At 38.0% G+C, this 18813-nt stretch overlaps 1 protein-coding gene across 4 annotated transcripts; it reads right to left on the bottom strand.

Moving 5' to 3' along the window:
• Positions 1 to 18153, bottom strand: LOC128015228 (trafficking kinesin-binding protein 2-like). Of its 4 annotated transcripts, none has more exons than XM_052598896.1 (17): positions 18035 to 18153; positions 15502 to 15694; positions 14461 to 14619; positions 10222 to 10278; positions 9033 to 9109; positions 8825 to 8941; positions 8533 to 8742; positions 8371 to 8449; positions 7818 to 7948; positions 7394 to 7468; positions 6395 to 6532; positions 5524 to 5603; positions 5250 to 5429; positions 4892 to 5172; positions 3592 to 4065; positions 3413 to 3512; positions 1 to 2772 (listed from the first exon to the last, which is right to left on the bottom strand). In XM_052598896.1, exons 2-17 carry the CDS (start codon positions 15554 to 15556, stop codon positions 2010 to 2012), a joined length of 2976 nt encoding a protein of 991 aa, XP_052454856.1. In that variant the 5' UTR covers positions 15557 to 15694; positions 18035 to 18153; the 3' UTR covers positions 1 to 2009. The 4 variants fall into 4 exon arrangements, with proteins under 4 accessions (XP_052454856.1, XP_052454855.1, XP_052454857.1 ...); XM_052598895.1 differs by having other exon boundaries at positions 18039 to 18072; XM_052598897.1 differs by lacking the exon at positions 10222 to 10278.
• Between the last annotated feature and the right edge of the window lie 660 nt (positions 18154 to 18813).

Below are 18813 nucleotides of genomic sequence, written 5' to 3'. Positions count from 1 at the left end.
GAAGTTTTTCATGTTTTATTATAAAAAAATCCATCATAACACAGTTCTGACAGCTAAACACAGGAAAACACACCATGTCAACAGCACAAAAGAAATCACCTGGTGCTTGATGTCACAGCTTGTAGCATCATCATCAAGCATTGACCTTTGACCTCAATGGCAGCAGAGAGCTTGATGATATCAACAGCAGGATGTTAATAAGGACACTTTGATACAGAAAGCAAGTCATGCGTTTAGTACCATACACTTCAGCTGGGAACAGAGCGAAGCTAGTGATGTATAAATGCAGCAAGCATGCTGGTATTGTTCTGAAGAGGTTGAATGATGGGATTGATTTGACCAAGTTTAGTTTGAATCCCATTTAGATCCGTTTGTGTTCTTGGCATAATAAAAGCTCACTAAATGTCACTCCTGTAACAGTTTCTGAACCAAACTGATGGTTGTGCGGTCATCATGTCATTTACCACAAAGCACGAAAGGTCAGTTTTCCACAAAAACAAACACATCCACATACGTTGTAGCTTATAAAACGACAATTCAGGCAAAAAGATAAAAAAATCTTTTAAGGTTAAACCCAAAAAGATCTTTGAAACTTGAGTCCCTTTCTCAAACTCCACCAAAAACATGAAATGTATTAAAATGCCACTCTTAGCTGAAAGGTTAGTGAATAATATTAGCCATCAGGTTACATAAATGTATTAATGTACTCTAGTCTTAGCTTATTGTTAGATAACGCATATAAAGCCTATTTACTAAAAACACAATTCTAGTAGGTTAAAAATTAAAAGTGCATAAAATGAAGGGAAATAAGTGAAGATGACAAGGAAGCACATTTGGTGTCTCTAAGGAAATATTCAGGGGTCATAGGTCATGACCATGCAATACAATTGGTTGACCATCTTTAGGGCTACTTTAGAAGGGTTTCTGTATTCACTAAAATAATTTATTTAAGCTTTATATTTAGGGGGTGTAAATGCAAACTCCCCTCTCTTCAGGTTTCAGTTTCAGAATCCTCTAAACTTAAAATAAATGTAAAGTATAATCTGCAGTAATGCCTTTTGAGTCTACATGTGAACTGATCACTCATTTCCCCTATATACAGTCCCTGAATATTATTTCAACAAGGTTACATGTAGCAGAACCCAAATATATCCTGAGCACTTCAGATCTGTTCTTCTGTGACAAAACTTCCCAATAACCAGATAATTCAGTGCAAAGATATAAGAGGAGCATATGTCCAGATACACCAGCATGCCCAGGGACACAAATGCTTGCTTTGACCTTTCATCTGTACCTGTAATGACGCACAAATAAAAGATATATGGGCAGGTGAACGTCCTACTAAATGTCTAAAAAGCTTTAGCTATCTTTAATGCTAGAAACTCTCAGGAACTGCTGAAAGAATCAAGACAAACTCCTAAAATGAGGCTGTGGAGATGCGACCATCCATTTCACTTGCCATACTCCATTCTTGTTTGTGTTCATCACCTCAATCTTGTTTCTATAATTCACTAGGATGAATCAAAGTGACCATTAATTCACTTTTAACCTACAGAAACCCTCATATCTCCCGTCCTTTATAGCATTTCATTTTAACATCCTTCCTTCCATCGATTCAACGTTCAACATCTTTCTACACATACATTTTCCTGTCTGCTCTCTCCACCACTTCACAGCTCCACAGCCTCAAGAGACAGAATCTAAGTGTGAGGACTTGTTAATGAAACTAAATGAAGGATGAAAGGACATAAATGAACAATAAAGGAAAAAGAACTTTAGATTGAGAAGAATGGGATTAGAAGTCTCTCTTTCCTTTTGAGTGCTTTAAGGCCTTTAAAATCTGCGTTTTCTCATAAACATTGCAACAAGACACTTTAACTTCATTTTTGTGCTTTAAAACAACCTTAAATGTCTTTCGGCCTCTTTTTCCAAGGAACAGATGGTTAAATAAAGGATACGAGGGATAGATATAAAGTTACTCCTGTTGGTCGGAGACCACGCCCACATCCTTATGAATTATGCAGGTAGGGCGGGGCCTGAGAAAGGGAGGCGTGTCTACGTGTGCGCCGCGGTTCGTTTAAGTTCCCCCATGGTGGAGTAGGAAGGGCCAGGGAAGTAGGGTGAGGGGGCGGAACAGGACGGGACGGACTGGAGACGGATGCACTACGCCGGCCAACCATGACAGGCAGACTTTGATTTCGCCGAAGCCCATCCAATAAGCTGCCTCCTCCTGTTGCTAGGAAGGTGGCAGATTCCTGTGGATGGGCGCCTTCGGCGTCTGACCCTTGGATGACTTTTTTATCCAAGCCTAGTTTGCGAAGATGCTCCATGAGGTTGACAGTGTGGCAGTCGGGTTTGTTTGACTGCCCATGAGGGGGTTGTTCAGGGCTGAGGAGATCCGGTCGCGGGGCACGGCCGAGTTTCAGCCCGTATACGTCTTGCAGGAAGAGCTCGGCGGGACGGGACGCCAAGAAGTTGTCCGAAGAGGTGGATCGGGAGTCGAAGGGCACAGGGGAGGGGCATGGGGAGTTTTGAGGAGTGCTGGGAAGAAGACGTAGAGAAAGAGGCTTTTTGGGTGCCGCCACAGGTGCGGGACCCTGAGCAGAGATGCCTTTCTCCAGCAGGAGCTTGGCGAGACCACCAGGGGGCGCTGCAGGACGGCGAATAGGGAAAGAATCGCCCAGACTCAATCTACAGGGTGTGACTGGAGTGCTGGGACCGGTCCGGAGAGAACTCGGGGTGTAATCACTCACAGAAGGACTACAGGCAGAGCTGATACACAGAAAGAAAAGTGTGATATGATCAAACACATCCATGCATCAGAATAAAAAAATTTAATGAATAATAAATAAATAAAAACAATCAAATTACACACATTCATACAGAATATATATATATATATATATATATATATATATATTAAATGTATAATATAATTGAGAGCAACTCTAAGTAAATTAATCAATTATATTAAATGTTATTATATATAATATCTTATCTAAAATAAAATAAAAAAATATTTAAATAAAATAAATGATTTTTTCCTATCAATAACAGCCATTATATATATTAACAGAGTTAAGGAAGGTTAAATGGATACTCCACCCCAAAATGAAAGTTTTGTCATTAATCACTTACCCCCATGTCGTTCCAAACCCGTAAATAAAAATAAAAAAATAATAAAATAATTGATAATAAAAAATAAACGATCCATTTAAAAAAAAAAAACAGACAATTCTCGTTCGTTAACCTTGCTAGTTGCACGCATTAACAAACCAGTCTTAAACTCACTTGCATACTAAAATCTGATGGTTCCTTACTAAAGGAAAGATGTGCAAAAATGAAGACAGTTCTCAGATGATTCACACCCTTGAACTGCTGTTCATTAGAGGTGATCGATAAGATGTTGTACCTGGCTGTCACTTGTGTGCTGTCTCTAGGATGCAGGATCCGGCAGGTAGTGAAGGTGTATGTGGAAAAAGTGGAGCTCTGATATTTCCCAGGATTTATAGCTAAACAAATAAACTAAAAGTGATCAATATACATTCATTATTATACAGGAAATGGAAGTTTGAAGTGACAGTTATTTACCTGTAGAGGGCGCTTCAGATTGAAACTGTGGAGGTGCTGATGCTGAGGTTCCTGAACTAACCGCAGGAGCAGCGCTGGCTGTCAGGTTAACTGCTGTTGCTAAGGAAATGGCCGTTGCTACGGGCACAGGGGAATTCCTGAGGGATGCAGGAAGGGGAGGGACATTAGCTGGGCTTTGGACACACCTCCTCTTTCCTATCTCTTCCGGAGTTGATGATGAGTGCACATTAAACGTGATTCCTTCCTCCTCCTCATCTTCCTCTTTTATCTCAGCATCCTGTGGCTCCTTCTCTTTTCTCTTATGTTCCCACGCCAGTCTCTCCTGGTCTTCGTCCTCTTCGAGGTCAGTCAGATGGTGAACACTGTCCTGAGGGAGAGGGCGGAAGCCTTTGGTAACTACCCCTGGATGGGGGTCTAGAATAGTGGCCAGGTGGGGTTTAGCGAGCTGCTGCCAGTGATGAAGAGTCAGAGAACCTGAAGATCAAACCAACAGGAACAAAAACTCAAGAAACAGTGATGCACTACAATAATGTGTAAATGTGTATTTCTACACACACACACGCCAGGTTCGGACACGGAGAGTTCTTTCAGAAACATCAAAGATCTTACTGACCTTAAACTTTGGAATGGTGTACTGTATTCTAATACATCAATCAGTTTTAAATGTTATAAATTAAATGCATTAAATAATTCAACATTAATATATTTTATGAGCAAACATTAACAATAATATATTTAGACAATAAACTACATTAATAAATTATCTAAAAATAACATTTAATATGCTGAGACTCATTTATTAACTAATGTTAATTAATTACTATTCTAATTCTATTCTTTAAAAAAATCTAACTACCTTTCTAATCTTTTTGTATTCTATTTTCTTTTCATTTATTATGCAATTGTATATGTATGTGTGTGTGTATGTGTAAAGACCTCTAACTAGCTTGCTCTATTCTTTTATTTTTTTATTCCATCTGTTTTCTTTTTATTTATTATATAATTTAAAATCCCATGCTACGTGTACTGTCTGTGTTAACCTAACTGAGACTTGTTATGGCACTTATATATCATTGCTCTTTTTGTTGTTTTTGATTGCTTCCACTGTCTTCATCTGTAAGTCGCTTTGGATAAAAGTGTCTGCTAAATGAATAAATGTAAATGTAAATGTAAATGTAATGTTAATGAATTAAACCTTAAAGTGGTAGAGGAAATGCTCACTGTCCGAACAGGGATTTGTTAAGACTTTGTTTAAATCAACATACACCAAAAGGTACATGCCACACTATCCTCTACCCACCTTCCATTGGTTTAACAATCTGCAGTTTTTCAGGCAGAAATGTCTTGAAACAGCTGGAGGAGAAGGAGAACTCTGATAGGTTGGTGAAAGACGAGACGGTGCTTCCCATTGGTGAACTGCAGCTGGTCCCGCCCTCTTCAGACTCCAGCTTCCGCTCTCTCTCGGCCTGGAAGAACTGTCGCTCACACAGGAAGTTCTGCCTCCGCAGGGAGAGGCGGTTTAGGGCTGACGTGAGGTTGTTTCCCCCGGGAGAGCTGGGCTGACCCAGATGAGAGTTCTCTCTGCAGCACACACAAGATGCGTGTTGGAAACACACTAAAGCATTGTGGGTATAACCACATTGTGCAGTCACTCTCACTTGGTGGTGTCCACGTCTCCAGCTCGCTCCTCTGTGTTGGGTGTGTGTGACTGATAGGGCGCTGGGGTCATGACCAGGCCGCTGTGGGCGGAGCCAGGGATCGGAGGCACTGAGGCAGCTGCTCTCATCACCGACTGATTGACAGACCGCACCGTCTGGAACACACGCTTGTGGGTCGACCTTCAGACAGAGCAGACAGGGGTCAAAGGTCAGTCCTGCTGAAGGAAAAATGACTATTATAAACATAACTCTGTGTATGAATGGTAAGCATTACCTCTGGTCCTGAAAGACCATTTCCTCTTCTACACTCAGCTCTCTTCTCATACTACCTTCAATCTCAGCTGCCAAAGAATCCTGAAGGACAGAAAAAACGAGCAATGATTATATACCTGTAAACCCAAAGCAAAGAGACAGAGACTGGCTCATGCAGAAATAAATGTGTTATTTAAAAACAAATAAAAGTAAAAAAATAAATGAAATATAAAATACAAATAAAATAATATGTAAAAAATATAATAAAATAAACAAAAATACTGAAAAATGAAAAAAAAAAAACGAAATTATATGAAAACAAAATAACACAAAAAATTATGAATACAATTCAATAACAAAAAAGTAAAACGAACAATAAAATTAAATAAAAATTAAATAAACAATGAAATAGAATGAAAAGAAAAACAAAAAATACAACAAAATAAAACAAGTAAACAAGAAATTTCATTGAAATACAATTAAATCAACCAAACACGTCTATATACTATACATGTCTATACTAATATATATATATATATATATATATATATATATATATATATATATATATATATATATATATATATGCAAATAACTGAAACCACTATTGTTACATTGTAATAATTAATGCAATAATAATAATAATATAATCATATATACACATCCATTCTTTTTCTCATATTTATTTAAATGTGCCTAATTATTCCAATGCATTAAAACACACAATCACCACCAAATTTCATGCACTTATAAAGTATAATCTTTATAATTATGAAAATATATAATAGATTGGGATGTGAATTCGAATGCATTAAGAATATCTAGCAAGGCATTGCATGTGCAGGTTACTGAACCGGCTCGTATTAAGAACAGATGTGACAGAGAGTTCTCACCATAGGATAGAGTCCGTACGACAGGTGTCTGCGCAGGTCTGCAGACGGCATGTTCTTACTGCGCAGCTCCTTAATCTCCTCCTGAGACTCGTGCAACATTCCCACACACTCGGCATTCGTGTCTGACAGCTCCTTCAGCTAAAACACACAGACACGGGACGCTGGGATGTCTCACAATACAGCAGAGCAGGCCATAATCACTTTATCCACTAATTGTACGAACCTGATCGTTTTGATATTTCCCACTGTGTTTAGATGCGTTTCATAAAATGGTTTTGAAATCACAACGATATTGTTTATTGCAGTTATGTCTGGGACAATTTATTATCGCAAAAAATGTGTTATCATGCCAAGCCTACAGCAGAGAGAGTTCAATATCCTGACATTCATGAGATTACTGACATGATCACCATAACACTTCCAGGTCACTATGGACACTGCATTTATTAACCAGCGCTGTGCTGTAATGTATTATAACACTCCAGGCTTTATGGACACATTTCAGAAGTGCAATGATAAGACGGACACACAGCATGAAGGAATGAAGTTACATGAGTTTATGGCCTTTTCCAAGTCACAGTGCCTAAGCTGCTTTGTCTTAAAACTTTAATACCTAAAATGCTTTAAGCAAGCAGATTAATCTTAAAACTTCACAGTTTTAATCAGAATGATCAGTGTTAATCCAGATTGGCAGACACATAGTCTCAGCCTCAGACGTCATGCTCATGGACCGTTGGCTAAACATCTGATGCATATGGGACACAAAAATTGAAAAACTTCAGGAGTGTTGAAATCGTCATCAGATTGGTTGAATTACACAGGATTTCCGGGAGACGTGTGTCTCGCGTTCCTTAATGTTCAGCCTGGAAACAAAAATGCTTTGGTGCCAAACCCCCTCACGAAAGAAGAAAGCCACTGAGTTTACAACTGTGACGACGAGCGCTTATCAGGATCAACTAAACACTGGATACACAAAACTAAAAATTTGTGGAGTTTTACCTCCACCGTGAGCTGGCGCTGTGCTTCCTTCGAGGCTCGCAGGTGAATTCTCAGCTCTTCTTTCTCTAGTGCCAACTGAGAAACAAACACAGACATACGCAATTATACACACAGTAAAATTCAAGTTTCCTTTCTTGAGCATCATTCCTCCAGTCTTCAGGGTCACATGATCCTACAGAAATCATTCTAATATGCTGACTTGCTGCACAAGAATAATTTCTCCTTATCAATATTGAAAACAGTTTATTTTTTTGTGCAAACCGTGATTTTTTTCAGGATTCTTGCATTAATAGAAAGTTCCAAAGAGCAGGATTTACTTGTAATAGAAATCCTTTGTAACATTATAAATGTCTGTACTGTCACTTTTGATCAATTGAATGCATCCTTGCTGAATAAAAGTGTTAAATAAGGCATGCATCCTGACCTCTTTGACTCTCTGCTGGAGCTCGACGATCTGTGAGAGGAGTTGTGCGATCTCCTCCTGATGTCTCATTAACTCCTCGTTCTTCTGGGAGAGCTCATCCGCCAGAGACACCATCTGACTGTTTGACTCCCCTGTTAATCAAAAACACCGAAGAAATAAACCTACAGCAGTCAACACGTATATTAACAAGCACAACAATCGCAATAAATCCAATCCGCTTTCTCTTTATATGAACCCTAAAGCAATCCGATTCATCTAATCGTTTACATGTGCACAAGATGCATTGCAAACTAAACTTCAGCACATGTGCAGCGTCACACTCAGGACCGGATAATGTCACCGGCAATTGCACACAGGCAAAAATCAACAGCAGTTGCATGTATTTTGTTATAAAATCACAGAATGTATTGTAACAGACAAAAAGGTCCTTTACAGTCCATTTGTGTAGGACAAAGTTAATGAGGTTTAATTTGGTTTATGATGCTGCTTGTAGACAGTACACAGACTCAGTTTAACTTAAATTAGGAGCTTGAAGGTCGATGCAGATACTCACGTAGCTCTTTAACACAGTCGCTCACCAGCTGCTGTTCTTTCTCCTCATAAGTAATGGTCTCCTTCTTCAGGTGACAGGCCTGAAAATAGACAGAAAATCAAGAGGTCACGCTTTCATAAAAGCCTTCCGCTTCAGAAACATCGTCCAGAGCCCATGACGCACCTCTGATCTCAGGGACAGGTTCTCCTCCTCCAGCTCCTGGAGTTTGGACTGGAGGGCGTCCAGCTGGCTGAGGGCGAGCGCGGTCCCGGCGGGCACGGGGTGACGTAGCGGCGTGGAGCAGCTGGAGTCGGTCTCGCTCTCCTCGCTGGCGCTCGCCACCATACGGAGGAGTTCATCCTTCTTCGCCAACTCATGCTGAAGCTGATGAACCTGACGGAGCGATGACATGGAAGACTTTGAAGCCAGCTTATACACAGTTAGCTTCAATTTCTCGTGTCAAAGCATGCTGTACCTGGTCTAGGGCCTGCGCTAGCTGCTCCTCCAGAGATTCGTTTCGTTCCTGCAGCACGTGATTCCTCTGTAGGAGAGACTGACCGATCCGAGCCGCCAATTCCAGGTCGCGATCCCTCTGCGGGACGACACCGTAAAGTCAAGAGCTGTTACTAACCAAAACAAACTAGACAAATGATTTTCTCACAGTTTGCTGAGCGATCACTCACTTCAGCCAGGAGGTGTGTGACCACGTCAGTGTCACTGTAGGTCTTGGTCATCTGCTCCACCTGCTCAGCGCTGAGGACTACGGTGAGAGAGACACAGACAACACAAGATCAATGTGAATGCGTGTAAAAAACTAAACAAACACAACAAAACAGGAAGCTGTAAAAACACCCACATGCCATATGGCAAGCCCTACACATGCAATACACGAACACACACCTCCTGACACTGCAGTAACATCATGCACAAACCCAAAGTGCATTCAAACACATCTGCATTCAGATTCACTATTAACTGCAGGCACTCAACTACTGTTCAAAAGTCATTTATTTATTTTTAGTGCCATGTCAGCATTTTTATGGCAAAAACTTAGAAACCTACAGCATGTTCATGTGATAACAATGATGCTGAAAATTCAGCTTTTTTTTTTTTTTTACTGTATATTTGATCAAATTAATGCAACCTTGGTGAGAAGAAAAACTCTTCCCAACCCCAGACTTTTGAACAGTCGTGCACATGGATGTTAATCTAAAGTCAGTTTACTCTACACGACCGACGGCTCTCTCCTGCATATTATAATCACTAGAATTTTAAAGAGGTCTTAGAGATTTCCCAGCTCCTTTATTTTTTCCTTAAGTCAAACTAATAATTCCTGTCAACATTGCATCAAAAGCTATTTAACCATGTCTCATTTACATGATTTTTTTACTGTTCCATATTGACAAGCAATAAATCCTAGCCATCCCAAACAGATTTGAAATCGGCAAGACATGATTTTGTCGCATCGAGCAGCATTTTCTCTTTCAGCATGGACAGACAACCTGCTCGCTGCACCATACATTATTAAATAAACTGGTTTGGCCACTGTACCTTTCAGGCTTCATGCAAATAAGATTTGTTACAGTATGATTGGCTAACATCTTCGCATGTGAAATGAGTAACAATGCCAAGTCTTTAATACGTAATAGGAGTTTGTGTGAATGTGCTCATAGTTGAGTTTAGTTTCAATAAATGTTTTCCATGATTTGACCCCTTTAATGTGAGTTTCAGATGGCTCAAGGACACATGCTGGTATCCTGAGGTCAAACACTAGCTAAATACAAATACTAAAATAGAAGCAGAGACTAGGAAGGACAGGAGAACTGTAAACAGATGGAAGTGGGACATAGACAGGTAAAGCATCAGTTTTACCTTCAGAGAGACTGTTAGAGTCATTATGAGGATAAGAGGAGCCAACAGCTAGAAATTCTGCAGAGGGAACGAGAGAGAGAGAGAGAGACAGAGAGAGAGAGAGAGAGAGAGAGAGACAGAGAGAGAGACAGAGAGAGAGGAGGAGAAATGAAGCACCTTACAGCAGTCACTGTCCCCTGAGTGCTCCTGGATTGAAATAAATGCAGTCACATTAGGTTTAAACATACACACACACACACACACACAGCTGTCTTTACCCGAGATGGTGCTCTTCACTCAACTGAAGCATCCTAACAACCACAGCACAACAGCTTCCTCTGTCCAGACCCAAACACACACTGACTGAACCTTCATTACCACACAAAACACATGGACTGAACAAGCCTCAAACACTCATGACTCACGCCACAGATGCACTGATCCGCTCGGTCTAGTTCAGACGACTTTATATAACCCAAGCATCATGAAGAAACCTCAGCGATAAGTGATGCACATGTAATAGCAGACATGTGGAGACCTCTGATCTCCAGTAAAGCTTCAGCTGGGGTCAGGCCGCTCAGTTCACTTCTACGATCACAGAAGTGAGACCACTGCAAAACAGTGTGCTGCACATTTCAAAACCCGACAAAATGAGGGACCTGGGATTTTGCTACATTTTTTGCAATAGCCAAAAGAACCCTTAATTTTTGATTACTAATATGCATAGCTAAGATCTTCATTTGGACAACTTCAAAGGTAATTTTCTCAATATTTTATTTTTTTGCACCCTCAGATTCTAGATATTGTCCGATCCTAACAATCCATACATCAATGGAAAGATTATGTATTCAGCTTTCAGAAGTTGTATAGATCTCAAAAATTGACACTCAAGGTTTTGTGGTCCAGAATCACATTAAACAATGACAGAACACAATTACAGTGAAACGTGGATTTCTGGCAAGCAATCTTGAGTGATCCGTCATCTTATTACCAGTGCCGTTACTGTTAACTAAAATACAATTAAAACTATTAAAAATAATTATTGGTAACTGAAATTAATTTGAAATAAAATATTAATATTAGATGAAAAACTTTAACATGCATATACTGTATATATAAATATATATATATATATTTTATTTTTTTAAGGGTTATGTGCTAAAATTATCAAAAGAAAACATAATATAATATGTATAACTAATAATATAATAGTGTTTAAATAAAAGCACTGCCTATTACAGATATAAAAAGAATTTGATTTGTCTTGAAAACTGATTTAATTAGATTAGCTGTAATTGCAGAAATAACTCCCAGCTCTAATCTGTTAAATGCAACTGATTTGCTTTTAATTAATTAGATTAGACATAATTGAATATAAAACACTAAATAACTGACTATTAACTGATTTCACATACAAAAATGTACTGTAATAGCTATGGGATTTTTGTGAAAATTGCCAGTTGAGTTTATATAGACTTAGATTAATTAAACATTAATTAAACCATGATACTAAGGAGCCATCTGTACAAATACTACAGAAAATGTTGCTTATTATGAAATATGTTATATAAATTTTAATCAATACGCTGATATATTGGGATCTTCTATTATGCCTCTCAATCTTTAAATATGACTTTGTGCTCTTGTTCATCGCCTCTCATGTTCAACCCTCCGATTATAAACCTGAAATAGCCTCCATCTGCCCCCTCTATCGCTCTCAGTTTATTTTTAGTATCACATCATCATCCAACTGGGTAAAACTAGGGCAAAAAGTCTCAGCAGGACTCTGGCTGTGTTCCCCCCTTTCTAGAGGAAAGCTAAACACCCGTCCGCTCTGACCCCTGATTAGAACATGATTCATGAACAAATGACTCTCATGAACCAGATCTGTTGATGAATCAAATCAATAGGACTTCTGAACACAAAAGAAGATATTTTGAAGATCGTGGGCAGTTGCGGGTCTCCATTGACTTCCATAATATTTTTTTTATTCTCAGTCAATGGAGACCAGCAACTGTTTGGTTGCCCGCATTCTTCATAATATGTTTTTTCATATTCAACAGAAGAAAGATACTCATATAAGTCTGGAACTACTTGAGGGTGAGTAAATAAAAAAAAGAAAAAAAAATTGTTTTTGTGAACTGTCCCTTTAAATATACACAGTCAAAATAGGAACTGAAAAAATTTGCTCTGTTTCAAAACATAGTGTTTTTTTTTAAACATTGCACAGCTCTAATCTGCAAAATGTGAAAGACATGACTGTATATCACACAAAAGCCCTAAAACAAGCAGTTAGTCATTATAATCGCAATTATTTCTTAGACAAGTAATAGTCAGCCTAATTTCATAATGGTGACAGCCCTATCAGCCGAGCACTGAGCGACTCTTAAAGATGACATCAGCACAAGTGAATGGTTCCAGAGACGCAGAGAAACATGCGCCTCCACTTCCTGTACACACTGCAGAAAAGAGCAGCACACACCCTCAACAAACCTGCCACAAGAAGTTATTCAAGATAACATTCAACACTGCCTTCATGCAGCGACACAAACAGACGCACACAACACATACTGCATACAGAAACACCCCACATGCCCTGTCCGTTATAGATGACCTTGCATTGTCCTGGAGTGTCTGTGATCGGCACAGATACTTAAAAATGAAATGAGACGCTCACACACACCTCTTTATGCTCAGTGCTTGTACGAATCTCGATACTGTCTCACCTTCTGCAGCATATTGATCATAAAGCTCCTCATTGTGTATGTTTCGCACCGGCATGACTGCTCTCCTCTCCTCTCTCTATCCATCCATCTGTCCCTCTCCCTCCCGCCCCGTGACGCCTGGACGGCTCTGCTGTCAGCTGCACTTAAGAGACCTGACCACTGAATTCCTGTGCCCTTGCCAGGGACGGGCACACACACACACACACACACACACACACACCAGTGTAGGGTGCAGTGCAGCAATGCTACTAACTAAACTACATGTTCCAGTAGCATCACAGAAGCTCAGCTGTTTACAAAATAATGTAGATTTGTCAGTGACGAGCCGCTCTTCCCACAGTGTCCTGTTACACTTTAAATCAATGATCAGTTAACACTATTTTAAGGTGTCCTTGTTGCACGCTACATGTTCTTACTATTATTATAACAATGAATTATGCAGAATAACCCTAAACCAAACCTTAATCCTAATCCTGTAGTACATGTAGTAAATTAATATTACTCATTATTTAGATGTATAATTACATTGTAACAAGGACACCTTAAATTAAGTGTAACTTAAAATTCAAATGATATGACATAATTATAATTATAAAAAATATATAGTTAATAGTTTAATTTATAGTTTTCACTATGTACTTTACTGCCGAGCAAACTGAGGTGAAAAACAAACATGCTGTCCTAAAATGCCTCTTTCTCCCTTATGTAACATCGGAAAGTTTGATTGATCTTCATTTGTTTTGACAGTAAGCAAATTAAGCTAAAACGAACATGAATTATTTATTCCCTTTGTATGGGCAATGCATCCTGGAAAATAAAAACTGTACTATAATAAAAAACACAAATGCAGGTAAAATCAGAAACATTCTAAATAACATGAAGCTTGAGAAATAAAAGGTGAAAATCTAAGTAATACAAAAATGATAAAAGCTAATAATTAAAAAATAAAAAAGTATTTACTGTCAATTTCAGGGCTAAACGCTTCAACCCTTTAAGGTTTATATGCTTTATATTTGAAACATACAACTGTTCAGGTTCAAAGTTGAATATTAAATGCAAATATGTTTCTTAATGCGTGTTATTGGTCTTACAGTGGACAGTTCATCTATGCATACGCTTCCTGTTAAAAACATTTTTTGACCTTGTAAGTGTTAAATCAAAAGCAATGCTTTATATCACACATCTTTGGGCGAAACACAACTAGATTTTTATAAATGATTTTTACAGAGTTCAGAGTAACAAAGAGCAATTTGCAACTACAACCAACAAAAATGTCTATAACTCCTTAACTTAAAAATCTTTTATTTTTTAATCATAGTTTTTGAAATATTCCTGCCTATTTGAGACTAATTACAAAAAAAAAAAAAAAAAAAAACAGAACAAGCTACAGTCAACTGTAACCTGACCGTAGTTTAACTTTATGAATTATGAGTAGCTTCCCCAACAACGGCATTCATGAATAGAAATAGCAAGCAAACATTAGTCCACACACACACACACACACACACACACACACACACACACACACACTTACTCATGTAGCGGAAGGTTTCCTCGGCCAGCACGGGTGAGATGGCGCTGGGTTCCTCCGGAGAGCAGGAGGGAGAGATGACCCAGTCCTGACCCTCATAAAGATACAGTGAATCCCCTCCACGACCGCCGACACCCCCGTCACACACCTTACTGCTCTCATCTACAGGACAGACACACACCATTCAGCTTCAGTCAGTTCCACGAATCCATTCACACCATACTGTTCATTACTACTGTATGAGGAGTCCTTCAAGAGTAAGACTAATTCAAATTACAGAACTTAAAACTTCTGAAACTGATTTTTTATAAATGTCAGCAAGAATGTGCATAGCAACAACATTTCTGAATGACTGAATTATTTATCTGATGAAAGCAATGTATAATTAGTCTGAATCATGTTTTTCTGAGCCATGATGAACAAATCATTCGGACCCGTCCCAAGACATCACACAGATGCATCAGCAAACAACCTCCACCTTTACATGCCGACGATGCCTACTGCATGATTAAAAACTTGGTTTGCATCGTGGAATACAACATGTGGAAAAGCTCGGCAAACCTTGTTTTTTAGCACCTGTCGTTCACACCATAAGACAGGTGCATATATATATATATATATATATATATATATATATATATATATATATATATATATATATATATATATATATATATATATATATATATATATATATATTGCTTATGTCAAGCACTTAATTATTATTTTTGGCAAATATTGCTATTTGTGAGTAAAAATGACAAATTACTTTTTATTTGTTATTTATTTATTCAATGTTTTAAAATGCTAAAATGTTTACTTTTCAGAAATATGTTTTACAATCATGTTTTCAAACTCATGGACGGGTGTAAATGTAAATGTTCTGTGGCCCTGAGCTGGATTAACTGGAGTTAACTCTGAAGGATTCGCTGAAATTAACTCGGGCAATCCCTGATGCTAAATTTACCCTCAAATAAATAAGCCAGACTGCAATTACATGACACACATTGATAAACAATTAAACGCATATCCACACACACACACCTGTTCCTGCAGCTGTGTCCTTCTTCTCCACGCTCATGGGCTTCACCTCGAACATTCTGATTGGTCAGCTGGGTGAATGAGGGCGGGGATCCTCACTCATGCCCAATCTGCACGAGCAGAAGACTGTGAGCGAAGACTGATGATGTCACATCCTGCTCTGTATCACAACACCATAGAGATGCACAGACTATACCTGAAACACAGAAAATACCATGATATTTAATAACCCTTGGAGTGTGTGTGTGTGTGTGTGTTTGTGTGTGTGGTATATAATCCCTCCCTCACTCTGTTTCAGATCTGCTCTCCTCCAGCTGTTTGGCAGATTAAGTGTGTATTAACTGAGCGAAAGATAAAGATTGAACATTACAATCATTATGTAAAAAGGAGAGTTATGTGAAAGGCTTCAGTTTATTATGTCCCTTACAAACATTTTTATTTTCCACCAAAACACCACAGTTACTACTTGAGATCAACCGATTTGTGTTTTTTAATGAGGGATAACCTTCATTTTTACGTTTCAGTGCGCACTACCCAGAAACCATTTCTTATAAGTGTCATTTTTGATAATTTTACAATAAGAAAAAAATAACTAGGTATTTAGTAGACTACAATAATAAAACGATTATATACATCATGAATAATAATAATACAAAATAACATGATTTCAGTGTGCGAATAGTTTCGAGGTCATCGTGTCTAAAGCTTGAGTGTTTTCTTCAGGCCATGTCGCAGCTGTCTCCGAGGGGGGTGTGGGGGGCACTTCCTGTTGTTCACAAACTCAACGGCTCCAGCGCGATTTAAAGGAGCAGACATGAGCTTCCTGTCTCGAGGTCTGGAGGAAACAACATCCCGTAGCACTAAACATGGTGATGATGTTGACGGAGCATGATATTCATCTGAGAAACATGGGTTGGCTTTATAATGGACAAAAACTGAGGGCATCAATTCCCAAATAAACACCCACCAATTTTTTTATAATTAAACCTCTGTGTGTACATATATATATATATATATAAAAGCAAGGAAACAATAAATAAATAAAAAGTAGGATAACAGAAAATACATTTTGTTTTGTGAACAGATTTTGTAAAATATTATTCCAATTTAAAATAACCTTTTTCTATTATATAATTTAAAAAGTAAATTATTTTGGTGATGCAAAGCTAAATGTTCAGCATCATTCCTCCATTCTTTAGTGTGGATGAACAGAACTTTGAAAAGAACAACATTTATTTGAAATGGAAATATTTTATAACAACATAAATATCTATTTAGTTTGCTGAATAAAATACATTCAACTATTAATTAATAAAAAATAAAAAACAACAGTAGGTTTTTGTAGGTTTTCATTTGCAGAAGGGGCCACAGTCAAACTACTGTATTTCAGAGTGAAGATGCTTCAGTTTCTTGTGTGTGTTTGTCAAACTGTGTGTGGAGCGTGTGGATGTGGCTTTTGTGCACAGTGAGATCAAAACATACCAAACAAAAGTGAAAGTGAATTTACAATTGCGGACTGTGATCGATTTACTATAACAAACTCATAGTAATAATCTTACTTGGCAAATAAATTCAGAGTGAAATTGCAGTTCCTGAAAGAAGATTTCTATTTTTTACATTTGCAAAATGATTATAGAGCAATCATATTTCCACTTAATCTTTAGAACAAGATCCTAAACACTTAATCCCCAATTCTCAACTCTAGTAGCATTTCCCCACACAACTCCAGTATTTACTGAACCTGAAAAAAAAGATGTATTCTCTCGTTACTGTCAGAAGATAAGCAGCTATGAAAGGCCTTCCAGTCAAATAATTCACAACAAGAAAACTATGCATGAATGTTTATGTTCTTCCTCTTTTTGTATTTCTCCAGGAAGTTGTTGTTACTGTTTTGGGAAATGCAAAGCTTGTTACAACCTGTTCTTTAAATATCGAGCCTCGGCTGACCAGCCCATTATAGGAAACTCTGCATGAAGAAGAACAGACTTTTCATCAATCACACAGTCTCAGGGTCAAACCAATGATATCAGCGATATGTCATCTGTTCATCAATCTTCCCTCTGACCCACAGCAAGCTGTCTGCAGTTATCTAAAGCGTTACATACTAACACAAAACAAAACAAGCATGTGACAGGATACACTAAGATCCACTGATAAGGATGAATATAGATGATTCTATTTATTTTATCATAACACTTGAGCTGAAAGACATGAAGAAAAGCAGCACAGAGATGCTCAATAATGATGCAGTGTGAGGGGGAAAACAATCCATTAGATCTGATGCAACAGATTTCATGATCCCTGCAGATGTCACATCAGATTGTCTAAATAACACATCTGCTCATCCGTAGATCACTCACCTCTAAACATGCAAAGAAATGCATTGATCTGATCTGCATCCCGATGCACAAGAGCCAATGTCATTGAGCACATCCGTGATTTTACCCTCTACAACCCGTCAAACTCATCCACTCTCCCTGCACACACACCAATGCACGCGCATGTTTTACCAAAGAACGAAAAATCTCTCTCTTACCTACAGTTCACGTAAAATGCGTCTTTTCCCTGAGCGCAGCTGGCTCATGTGGCTCCTGTCACAAGAGCGTTTGAGACAATAGCGAAGAAGAGCGCGCAGGGGAGGGATTTGGGGAAGAGTTTGGGGCAATTCTAGCGTCAGTGAGCTGTAAGTACGTCATACATTCCGCGACATTTGTTTTTTGATAATTATTTATCATATTATATTTATTTATTTATGGTTGACAATTACAAACATTATTATACACATGAACAACAACAACAATAATAATGATATAGAAAGAGAAAGGTGTTGAGGGGAAGATTGGTCAAATTATTTTCTACATATTAGGTAATAAAGTAAGATTTATTACCTAATGTCTGAAGTCCCTCATTCAAAAATAATCACAATTTATATAATAGTTCTAAGAATTCTAAACGTGCAATTTAATTTAAGCTTGCCACTATCTATCTATCTATCTATCTATCTATCTATCTATCTATCTATCTATCTATCTATCTATCTATCTATCTATCTATCTATCTATCTATCTATCTATCTATCTATCTATCTATCTATCTATCTATCTATCTATCTATCTATCTATATAGCCTATTTTTTTTTTTTTAATATATATCTACTCTATATCTGTTTCACAGGCGCTAATTACAAGCCAAAATAAATCTGTGTCGGAGGAACTAAGTACAGAGATAGATATCGTTAATAATTTTAAACATAATTCTAAATTATTATTTAAATAACAGAGAGTGTTTTATTATGCATTGCCTTACGGCGTGAGA

This window comes from Carassius gibelio, chromosome A6, assembly GCF_023724105.1.
Source record: "Carassius gibelio isolate Cgi1373 ecotype wild population from Czech Republic chromosome A6, carGib1.2-hapl.c, whole genome shotgun sequence".
Taxonomy (NCBI): domain Eukaryota; kingdom Metazoa; phylum Chordata; class Actinopteri; order Cypriniformes; family Cyprinidae; genus Carassius; species Carassius gibelio.
Note: the sequence above shows the minus strand (reverse complement) of the source record. Positions and strands in the feature narration are given on the sequence as shown.

What these genes read in the sequence shown, in the direction of transcription:
- LOC128015228 (XM_052598896.1), bottom strand. Translation starts at nt 15,556, where the DNA reads ATGTTCGAGGTGAAGCCCATGAGCGTGGAGAAGAAGGACACAGCTGCA. An exon ending in ACCTGTCCCTGAGATCAGAG is followed by an intron (nt 8,450 to 8,532) that starts GTGCGTCATGGG and finishes GTCTATTTTCAG; the next exon opens with GCCTGTCACCTGAAGAAGGA. An exon ending in TCCAGCAGAGAGTCAAAGAG is followed by an intron (nt 7,469 to 7,817) that starts GTCAGGATGCAT and finishes TTTGTTTCTCAG; the next exon opens with TTGGCACTAGAGAAAGAAGA.